Source organism: Loxodonta africana, chromosome 25 (assembly GCF_030014295.1).
Source record: "Loxodonta africana isolate mLoxAfr1 chromosome 25, mLoxAfr1.hap2, whole genome shotgun sequence".
In the NCBI taxonomy this organism is placed as follows: domain Eukaryota; kingdom Metazoa; phylum Chordata; class Mammalia; order Proboscidea; family Elephantidae; genus Loxodonta; species Loxodonta africana.
Window position 1 is genome coordinate 29,624,421 of NC_087366.1, and position 12,214 is coordinate 29,636,634.

The 12,214-nt window shown below is 37.7% G+C and overlaps 1 protein-coding gene across 1 annotated transcript in view; it reads left to right on the forward strand.

Annotated features, from left to right (window-relative positions):
• Positions 1-6,148, forward strand: part of ANKRD45 (ankyrin repeat domain 45) — a 35,584-nt gene extending 29,436 nt beyond the window's left edge. Inside the window, exon 5 of the mRNA XM_023549279.2 lies at positions 2,523-6,148. Coding sequence (XP_023405047.1) covers positions 2,523-2,557 — 35 coding nt within the window. The 3' untranslated portion in view covers positions 2,558-6,148. The remainder of the gene's footprint in view (positions 1-2,522) is intronic.
• The last annotated feature ends 6,066 nt before the right edge of the window (positions 6,149-12,214 follow it).

The window sequence follows — 12,214 nt, forward strand, 5'->3', positions numbered from 1 at the left end:
TATTTTTATCTCCTTCCGGGTTTTTTTGGACCCTGAAAAGTAGCCCTAGTGGTGGTACATGTAGTTAACAGCTATGGCTGCTAACCAAAAGGTCAGCAGTTCGAATCTACTAGCCACTCCTTGGAAACCCTATGGGGCAGTTCTACTCTGTCCTGTTGGGTCATTACATGTAGGAATTCACTCAACAGCAACGGGTGTTATGAGTTACCCTAAAAAAGAAACCCCATGCCTGGTAGCAGTCATTTCCCATTCCTCCCTCTCCTCAGCCCCTTGCAACCATTGATCTACTTTCTGCTTCTATGGATTTGCTATTATGGACATTTCATACAAATAGAATCATATAATATGTGACTTTTTTTTGTCTGGTTTTTCCACCTAACATAATGTTTTCAAGGTTGATCCATGTTGCAGCATGTGTCAATACTTCATTCCTTTTATGGTCAAATAATATTCCATTGTATAGATATAAATTTTACTTAAACGTTCATCGCTTGATGGGTGCTTAGGTTTTTTCCATTTTTCTGGCTATTTTAAATAATGTTGTTACGAACATTTGTATAAAAATTTTTGTGTGGCCATATGTTTTTAATTTCTCTTGGATATATATCTAGAGAAATTAGTTACATGTTAACTCTGTGTTTAAATTTTTGAGGAACTGACATACTGTTTCCAAAATGGCTGTACGATCTTACATTCCCACCAGCAGTGTATGAGGCTTCTAATTTCTCCACATCCTTGCCAATGTGTTATCTATATGTATATTTTTAGCCATCTGAGTAGAAGTGAAATGGTATTATATCATAGTTCTGATTTACATTTCTCTAATGACTACTAATATTAAACTTCTTTTCATGTGCTTACTGGCAGTTTGTTTATCTTATTTGGAGAAATGTCATTCAAATCTGTTTTCCGTTTTAAAATTGGGTTGTCCTTTTATTTTTGAGTTGTAGGAGTTCTTTATGTATCCTGGATACAAGTTCCTTATTAAATAAAAAAAAGGATACAAGTTCCTTATTAGATACGTGATTTTCAAATATTTTCTGCTATTCTGTGGATTGTCTTTTCCTTGCTTATGTCCTTTGAAACACAAAATTTTTAATTTTGATGAGTCCAATTAATTTTTTTCTTTTATTTCTGTGCTTTTGGTGTCATATCTAAGAAACTGTTACCTAATTCAAAATCATGAAGATTTACTCTTCTGTTTTCTTCTAAGAGTTTTATAATTTGAGTTCTTACATTTAGTTTTGTGATCCATTTTGAGTTAATTTTTGTATATGGTGTGAGGTAGGGGTCCAACTTCATTCTTTTGCATGTGGACATGCAGATACCTAAGATTTTTATGTTTGTGAAAGGGGGCTGTGGTTTTGAAAGATTCAGACACTCAACCTGGTCTAGGTAGTGTGACAGAAGATCTCTTGTTATCTATATTTATTGAGAATATTTATATTCATACTCCCTCTAGTATCCTGGAGGAGACAGAAGCTTTATACTGTTCTTGTCTTTAAGGAGCCTGCCACCTAGTTTGTGAGTAAAACATGCAATCCTGAAAAGATAAACTATGCAGTGTATATATTCAGAGAACGCTAAGTAAAAAGAGGAAGTTTCATGGAGAAAGAGGAATTGCTTAGACAGATAGTAGCCCTGCTGGAGTGGGAAGGAAATTTCAGAATGGAAGCACAATATGATAATAAAAGGGTCAAATGTGGAAATATGAGGAAGTGAACAATACCCACCTGGCTGATTATAGGTGATTCTGTGTTAAGGAACAGTAGAAAATAAGGTTGGAAATTTAATTTGAGATCATTTATGAAAAGTATTGAATTGTAAGATTAGAAGTTTGGACTTTATTTTCTGGTCAGTGGAATGCCGTTAAAGGCTTTGGGTAGGAGAGAAGAGGGATTAAGTAGGGGAGAATAATCTGGCTTTCCTTGTAAAAACTATTGGAGGGAGAGAAGTTTAGAGAAAGAGAGACCACTCTAGTTTGGTCTATCTGTAGTGAGATAATTAAGACTTGAATTATTGGTTATCAGTTCCTTGATTTCCCTCTTATCCCCCTGCTCCATCACTACCATTACCCTGACTCAACAACCCTCCCTCTCTCACTTCTCACCTGTGAGGAAGAATTGCCTCTTTCCTCCATGTCCTCTATATCACGTCCCCTCCAACCACTCCAGCATCTTATACCTGTATCACAGAATGTTAGATCTGGATGGAACCTCTGAACTAACACCTCACTTCGTAATGATGGAAGTGAAGACAAAGTTACTCTAGTCAGTGGCAGAACTAGCAACCATAATACTGATTATGTAGGAAATGTGATTGTACAACTTCAGATATTTAAAAAAGGAGGGGTGTATTCTTGATTTGATATACCAGCAACTCCAGGGTTCAATCCATGGCTAATGCAGATTAGGGCATACTGATTTACTGATTTAAAACAGCCCACTGTTTTAAGAACTGGCTGCATTTTGTTTCATATGGCAAGCTAGTTAACTGTGATTAAAAAATCTGTTTCTTTTCAGGTCAAGTGAAGAGTGCCAAATCTGTGGTAACCTAAGGCATGGTCAGAAAAGAAGACAAGTTCATACCTCCTACTGAATATAGATGTTGTAAAAGGCCACATTTTCTTCTAGTGTCTGTAAAGAAGACTTATTTGTGAAGTAAAGAAAATAGATGTGGGATTTTATAAGAATATTTCAGTATGAAATTAAATCTCTCTTGTTTTGTTGCACTCTGTTTACCATGCTTATGTCAAGACTCTCTGGCCTAGCCTCTGTACCCCAACTGACAATCCATGTGAGTTCCAGGTGCTCCTTCTGGAGAGCACTTGGGTGTGACACACACAAAGATCAGATGGAGACTTTTAAAACTATTTAAGGAATCTAATAATTTTCTGTGTAATTGAGTCAGGAAATGTCCATTCAAGTGAGGAATTCCATTAAAAAAAGACACATTTGACTATTTCTAGAGGAAAAATTTGTTCTCCTTCTCTCCAAAGGAAAGCTTATGGAATGACATTCTGGAGCAAAGAAATATTAAGGATCATTTGGATCACGGTCCTCTGATTATACAATTATTACTTTTTATGTACAAATTAAAATTCATCTGTAAGGTGGAATATAGTTTCTAAGTAAACCCCCTTATTTTCTCTTAATTAATGAACACAATCCTGTTTAGTTTTATATTTGTGAGATTTCCCCTATTCTCTGGTTTTGGGAATTTAGATATAACTAAACTCCATCCCATTTTCTTCCCTGTTCTGTTTTTGTAATTTTTATCTTTTAAATATTAGAGTTGTTTTCATATTAGTGATTTAGAAATCATCTCACCCAACACCCTCCTAGATTATCTAATAAAGTCCTGAATCTTCTACTACTCTTTCTGGGAACATTTTATAGAAAAAAAAAAAATTTTTTTTTAGGAAGCTTTTTTTCCCTATTCTTATTACTTACTCTTCTTCTTTACCCCTCCCTGAAAGCTAGTTTTTCATTAAGAGGGGAAGGAAAAGAAATGAGCAAGTCAGTAATACCTTGTCAATTAACTTTTTCTTAAACACGGTTTTGAGATAACTGTTTTATAATTTGTCTCCCTAATTTTTAAATTTTGAGATCTTTTTATATATGAGCAACTCAGTTTCAATTGCCTTAAGCAAAAGAACAGAGCAATAACTTACTACTTTCTCTGGTAGACCCAGTGGTTGTTTATGGAGTAGTGCAAAGAAGGAGGAGTCTTTGGGTAGAGGAACTGGTTAATATGCTTGGCTGATAACCAAAAACTTGGAGGTTTGAGTCTACCCAGAGGCACCTCAGAAGAAAGACCTGGCAATCTTCTTTTGAAAAATCAGCCATTGAAAACCCTATGGAGCACAGTTCAACTTTGACACACATGGGTTGCCATAGTCTGAATTGATTCAGTGGCAGCTGGTTACAAAGAAGGGATCTGGGTTTGCTCCAATCTCTTAAAACAGTATATTGTTAGAAGCCCAGTACCATTAAGCACAATAATTTGAGAAAAGGTCAGATGCCATTTTTGTTGTTTCTACTCTGACTCTATATTTTTTAAGTATTGATCTTGTATACGACATTACTTTCCATTCATGTGATCCTAGTGATTTGTGAAGGATTCTTGGATCTCACTTCAAAGATTCCTAGATAGGAGCAAGGAATTTCTGGAGACCTTCTAGTGTAAAATAAACCTTTCTCTCCCTCTTTATTTATCTCTCAGTCTGTATCCTCAAACTGTTCTGTAGCTTTCGATACATTCCTTAATGCTAACTTCTTGAAACACCTTGTATGGTTCCTCTACTATCTTACAAACTGCTTTCTAACTCCTTCCCCAGCTCCCCTTCTTCATCTTATCCCCAAACTATGGAAACATCTCAAAGTTCAATCCTGACCCTTGATGAAGTAATCTATAATTTTCCACCCCATGACCTTCCCTACCCTCAGTGTCAGGCAAAACTCATCCCCCCTTCTTTGGGGTGCCCATAGTAATAATAGCCTCATATATATTCTATTTAATTGTTCACATGTTTTCTCCCCATGTGAACTGTGAGCTTTTTGAGGGTAAGGACCTTACCTTGTTCTTCCTCATAACTAAAGAGCCTGTAAGATAGTAAGTTCTCAGTAAATAATAATTGAATGAATTCTCTTTTGGCAGTACTTTACTCGTAGTATTTATTGCCTCTTCACTTTTTTCACTCATTCATAGAGCTTGTTGACCTTTATAAAAGTGACTCCCAAATCCTTATCTCCATATCTTGCTTGTGCCAATGTCCCATTTCAACTCCAGCCCCTCCAGTAAATAAGCCGCACACATATCCAGTGTTGTGACTCTATGTGTAGTTTTTCCTCTAACCTTCTATTTCTTGAGCTTTCATCAGTAATACCACATTACTTTTCAGACATGTGAACCTGGTGATTACCAAGGGATTTCTAGATCTCACTTCAAAGATTCCTTTGATGTAAGGATCTGAGTATTTCTTTATACCTGTAGATCTATAACTTTGGTCTGTTTTGAGAGATATAGTACTTCTTGTTGCCTGTTGTTTCATTGAATTGTAGTCACAGGAGAGATAAAATGTCCTTATGGTTTGAGTATGAGCTGTAACACAGGTAGCTGCATGACTTTTTCTGAACACCCACATAGTGATTTCAGAGTGCATGCTAGTAAATCAAGAAAGCCTCCACAGTATTTGAGAAGTTGTCAAGCAAAGGCTAAATTCAATGTTATGATAACTTCTAGGCAGTTGCTCTTTAGACTTTCGTATTTCAATGAACAAAAAAAAAAAGTGGAAAAGGGGGTAAAGGGGATTGATACGATACCCTTAAGAAAACAATTACTATCTACTATCACTATCATTTTTTTTATCACTATCATTTAATAAAAGGCATTTTAACATCAGAAAAGAAGAGAGGGTATAATCTCAATGTAAGGCTGAACCCTTTAAGTTTAATAAATTGAGCTTTACTACACACCTATGTATTTATTTTTCTTATTTTGCCATGTATGATGGAACTTTTGTCATGAATCCAGACTGGCCTGTGGTCCAGCTTTGAGAACTACTGCTCTAGACTGAGATAAAGCAGTCAGACTGTTGAGTTAGGTTAATGTGATGCCCTAAATTGTAAAAGTCTGAGAGTCATCCTCATGTTTGATCTAACTTATGGTAGATTGTATTTTCCAAGATTGCTGCACCAGCATCTCCTGTCCCACATGTTCTTCATACAATGTAGTCTTGACAAAAGGTGGGGTTTATATTCTCTCCCCTTGAATCTGGGAAGGCTTACGACTACGGTGGATGTGATGTTATGTGATTTCCAAGACTAGATCATAAAAGGTGATGCAACTTCCCCCTAGTTCCCATGAGATGCTCGCTCCTGGAAACCAGCCACGATGACATGTGGAAAGCAAAGCAGCTCGTGCAGAGGCCCACATGGAAAGGAACTTAGGCCCCAGCCTACAGCTCTGGCCAAAATTCCAGGCAATAGTCATGACCAACCTGCCAGCCACATGAGTGAGTCATCTCAGAAGTGGATCTTCCAGTCACGTCTTCCCAGCTGACACTGTATGGAGCATAGACAAGCTGCCTCTCTTGTGCCCTGCCAAAATTACAGATTTGTGAGCTAAATAAATAAATGATCGTTGTTGTTTTAGCCTATTCAGTTTTGTGTTTATTTGTTATGCAGCAATAGAAAACTGATAAGTTTTGGAACCTGGAAGTGAGAAATTGACATAACAAAACCTAAAATATATGGTATTTGGCTTTGGAACTGGGTGGTAGGCAGAAGCAGAAAGGCCTAGAGAAGAGTGTTAGTGAAAGCTGCAGGGCTCAGGTGGAGTATTAACGAGAAGCCTTAGGGGCCTCTGGGAGGTTAACGTTGTTAGGTGCCATCCAATTTTCTACTCATAGCGACCCTATGTGACAGAGTAGAACTGCCGCATTGGGTTTTCTAATCTGTAATCTTTATGAGGAAACTCTGGTGGCATAGTGGTTAAGAGCTATGGCTGCTAACCAAAAGGCTGGGCAGTTCAAATCCACCAGGTGCTACTTGGAAACTCTATGGGGCAGTTCTACCCTGTAGTATATGATCGCTATGAGTCAGAATTGACTCGACAGCAATGGGTTCGGTTTTGTTTTTTTGTAATCTTTATGATAGCAGATTGCCAGATCTTTCTCATGCAGAGCTTCTGGGTGGGTTGGAACCAACAACCTTTGGGTTAGCAGCTAAGCACTTACCACTGCATGACCAGGGCTCCTTGGGAGGTTATTAGTGGAGTTAATAGGAAAAAGAAGAAAATGTTAGTGGAATTTGGAGAAAGGGTCCCTAGTTATGTGGTAATGGTAAATTTGGGAACACTTTTGCTGTGAAAGTAATGAACTCAAGGATCCTGCTAAGGGTATTTCCAGGTAGAGTGCTTCAGTGCCACCTGGCATCTTCTAGTAAAGTGTGAGAGGAGCAAGAAGAGCTGAAAAGGAACATTTCAGTTTTCAAATAAAAGTTAAAAGAAATATAAAGGAGCCAGTACATGCTGGGTTTGAAAACTTTCCCATTCTTAGCCTTTCTAAATGACAAAAATTTGTCAAACTAAGAAATGGATTCTGGGGAAAAAATCAAATCCAGGGTCGGTTTAGAAGGTTATTTGTTCAGATCTCAACAACCATCTGATTGGTCCTGCCTGAGTCCCATACCCACCCCTAAACTAATTATAGGGTTAGGGGAATGGGGAACTAGGATTAACCAAACTGTGTCTATCTCAGCCAGATGGTAGACTCTGTTATCAGAAGACGGGGTTGGGAGAAAACATACTGAGCAGCCCCCAGTCCTCAGCTCCCCAAAGCTACCAAAATGGATTTTAGCTGGGTTTAGCAAAAATACTGAAACATGTGTTAATTATTACCTTTTTTTTTTTTTTTTGAGCTCTTTGGGAACGGTTGTAAGGTAGAGAAATTTGATCATCTCTGTATTTTAGTTATGTGTCATCTTTAGCTGTCAGAACTATATATAATCTAGGATTGACTCTGTGAATTTTGTCCAAATTTTCCTGAAGTATGAGGATTTTACTAAAAGCCACGGAGAATCTGAATTTTGAAATTTAAAATTGCTGGAGTCTTACCTATAAGGCTTAGGTGAACCAGGTGAGCAGTAGGATAGGAACTGAATAGAACCAGGGAGGACACCACTCAAAATGATCTCAGGCAGTGCAGCTGAGAGGAGAACCAAACTTCATGTTGAGGGAAGTCAAGGTGACAACTGGGATAGATAAGATGGAAATGAAAATGAGAAAAAGGGTAGTAAGCTTCATAATTGGGACTGGTAAGGACAGGATGAGAAACAGTAAGGAACAGGCCTCTTGGGAGAGAGCCTATGAATACTTTTTTTTTTTTTTTAACTGTGCTTTAGGTGAAAGTTCGCAGCACAAATTAACTTCTTATCCAAAAATTTATATAGAAATTGTCTTAGGACATTGGTTGCAATCCCTGCAATGCGTCAGCACTCTCCCCCTTTCCCTTTATACCCCAGGTTCCCCATGTCCATTTGTCCAGTGTTTCTGTTCCTTCCTGCCGTCTTGTCTTTGCTTTTGGACAGTTGTTGCCCATTTGGTCTTGTAACTTTGTTGAACTAAGAACCACATTCCTCACATCGCCATCTAGTCTGTTCCAACCCATAGCAACTCTACAGGACAGAGTAGAACTGCCTCATATGGTTTCCAAGGAGTGGCTGGTGGATTTGAATGGCTGACCTTTTGGTTAGCAGCTGAGCTCTTAACCACTGCGTCACCAAGGTTCCATTTGTTTTATAGGCAGGTCTAATATTTGGCTGAAAGGTGGACTTTGGGGGTGGCTTCAGTTCTGAGTTAGCAGAATGTCCGGGAGCCATAGTCTTGGGGGTTTCTCCAGTCTCTGTCAGACCAGTAAATCTGCTCTTTTTTTGTGAATTTGAATTTCGTTCTACATTTTTTTCTCCCACTCTGTCCAGGACCTTCTACTGTGATCCCTGTCAGAGCTGTTGGTAGTGGTAGCCAGGCACCATTTAGTTCTGGGCTGTGGTGGAGGCTGGGTTCAAGTGGTTCATTAGTCCTTTGGACTAATATTTTCCTTGTGTCTTTGGTTCTCTTCATTCTCCTTTGCTCCAAATGCGATGGTACCAATAGATGTATCTTAGATGGCTGCTTGCAAGCTTTTAAAACCCCAGATGCTACTCACCAAAGTAGGATGTAGAGCATTTTCTTTATGAACTATGTTATGCCAATCGACCTACATATCCCCTGAGACCATGGTTCCCAGCCCTCAGCCCCAGTAACTTGGTGCTTCAAGGTGTTTGGATGTGTCCAGGAAGCTTTTATGACTTTACCTTGGTCAAGTTGCACTGACTTCCCCTATATTGTGTTTTGTCTTTCCCTTCACCAAAGTTAATACTTGTCTACTATCTAGTGATTTCCCTTACCTACCCCTCCCTTCCCTCATAACCATCATTATTTTTTTTTCTGTACATAAACCTTTTTTTTTTTGGTTTTTATAATAGTGATCTCATACAATATTTGCCCTTTTGTGATTGACTTACTTCATTCAGCATAATGCCCTCCAGATTTATCCATGTTATAAGATGTTTCATGGGTTCATCATTGTTCTTGTGAATACATTTTAAGACAGCTTTTCTTTCTTTCTTTTTTTAAATATTGTCCCTGGCATTTACAGTAGGAATTGGTGTCATGGCTTAAAAGAACCATACCAAGTTGTACCAAAATCTGCCCTCATTAATGAAAAGCAAATATTTTGGGAGGTGGCGTGTGGGGCAGACATACAGCTATCAGCTGGAACTCTAGTCAAATGGTAATGGAGAAGACTGATGATAAATTTAGTAACCTTGCTGCTGTGATATTATCCTTGATGCCCTGGGAAAGAAGATATGTGGCAACCAGCATTAGTGTGGCTTAAGAATGAGAGAATAGAATCTAATTGTCACAAAATAACTCTTCTTTGAAAGTAAACTAGAAATTGATGAGTAATGTTCATTTGTTTAATATTTATACTGTATTTATTTTTAATGAGAATTTGAGGCAAAAAAAATCTTGCATTAGGAAGCACAGAATTTGGTATGATTTGTCCTTCTGTGAAGAATGGATGACACTGTTACTTCAGATTAAGGATCAAAAGCCAATGACAGGAGGCGGGGCCAAGATGGCGGACAAGGTGGACGCTACCGCGGATCCCTCTTGCAACAAAGACTTGGAAAAACAAGTGAATCGACCACATATATAACAATCTACGAACTCTGAACAACAAACACAGACTTAGAGACGGAGAACGAACAAATACGGGCAGACAGCGATCGTTTTCAGAACTAAGAGCCAGCGTACCAGCTGATTACCTGGAAAATCTAGTTTCCCAGTGATGGTTTGGAGACAGCAGTCCATATCAAACCACATAAAGAAACAGACCATGACAGCTTCTCCAACCCCCCAAACGAAAGAATCAAAATCTTTCCCAAATGAAGATACAATCCTGGAATTATCAGATACAGAATATAAAAAACTAATTTACAGAATGCTTAAAGATATCACAAATGAAATTAGGATACCTGCAGAAAAAGCCAAGGAACACACTGATAAAACTGTTGAAGAACTCAAAAAGGTTATTCAAGAACATAGTGGAAAAATTAATAAGTTGCAAGAATCCATAGAGAGACAGCATGTAGAAATCCAAAAGATTAACAATAAAATTACAGAATTTGACAACGCAATAGAAAGTCAGAGGAGCAGACTCGAGCAATTAGAATGTAGACTGGGACTTCTGGAGGACGAGGGAATCGACTCCAACATAGCTGGAAAAAAATCAGATAAAAGAATTAAAAAAAATGAAGAAACCCTAAGAATCACGTGGGACTCTATCAAGAAGGATAACTTGCGAGTGATTGGAGTCCCAGAACAGGGAGGGAGGACAGAAAACACAGAGAAAATATTTGAAGAACTCCTGACACAAAACTTCCCTGACGTCATGAAAGATGAAAGGATATCTATCCAAGATGCTCATCGAACCCCATTTAAGATTGATCCAAAAAGAAAAACACCAAGACATATTATCATCAAACTTGCCAAAACCAAAGACAAACAGAAAATTTTAAAAGCAGCCAGGGAGAAAAGAAAGGTTTCCTTCAAGGGAGAATCAATAAGAATAAGTTCAGACTACTCAGCAGAAACCATGCAAGCAAGAAGGGAATGGGACGACGTATACAGAGCACTGAAGGAGAAAAACTGCCAACTAAGGATCATATATCCAGCAAAACTCTCTCTGAAATATGAAGGAGAAATTAAGATATTTACAGATAAACACAAGTTTAGAGAATTTGCAAAAACTAAACCAAGACTGCAAGAAATGCTTAAGGAGATTGTTTGGCCTGATGACCAATAATATCAGGTACCAGCACAATACAAGGTCACAAAACAGAACGTCCTGATATCAACGCAACTCAAATAGGGAAAGCACAAAAAGAAACAAAGTAAGATTAATTCTAAAAAATAAATAAATAAACAAAATAATACACATAACAGGAAATCATGGAAATCAATAGATAAACGATCACAATAATCAAAAAGAGGGACTAAATATAGGAGGCATTGAACTGCCAGATGGAGAGTGATACAAGGCGATATAGAACGATACAAGTTAGGTTTTTATTTAGAAAAATAGGGGTAAATAATAAGGTAACCACAAAAAGGAATATCAATTCCATAACTCAAGAAAAACGTAACGACTCAACAAACATAAAGTTAAACATTATGAAAATGAGGATCTCACAATCTACTAAGAAAAACGTCTCAGCACAAAAAAGTATGTGGAAAAATGAAAAGGCCAGCAACACACACGAAAAGGCATCAAAATGACAGCACTAAAAACTTATTTATCTATAATTACGCTGAATGTAAATGGACTAAATGCACCAATAAAGAGACAGAGAGTCACGGACTGGATAAAGAAACACGATCCATCTATATGCTGCCTACAAGAGACACACCTTAGACTTAGAGACACAAACAAACTAAAACTTAAAGGATGGAAAAAAATATGTCAAGCAAATAATAAGCAAAAAAGAAGAGGAGTAGCAATATTAATTTCTGACAAAATAGACTTTAGACTTAAATCCACCACAAAGGATAAAGAAGGACACTATATAATGATAAAAGGGACAATTGATCAGGAAGATTTAACCATATTAAATATTTACGCACCCAATGACAGGGCTGCAAGATACATAAATCAAATTTTAACAGAATTGAAAAGCGAGATAGACACCTCCACATTTATAGTAGGGGACTTCAACACACCACTTTCGGAGAAGGACAGGACATCCAGTAAGAAGCTCAATAGAGACACGGAAGACCTACTTACCACAATCAACCAACTTGACCTCATAGACTTATACAGAACTCTCCACCCAACTGCTGCAAAATATACTTTTTTTTCTAGTGCACATGGAACATTCTCTAGAATAGACCACATATTAGGTCACAAAACAAATCTTGGTAGAATCCAAAACATCGAAATATTACAAAGCATCTTCTCATACCACAAGGCAATGAAGCTAGAAATCAATAACAGAAAAACTAGGGAAAAGAAATCAAATACTTGGAAAATGAACAATACCCTCCGAAAAAAGACTGGGTTATAGAAGACATCAAGGAGGGAATAAGGAAATTCTTAGAAAGCAACGAG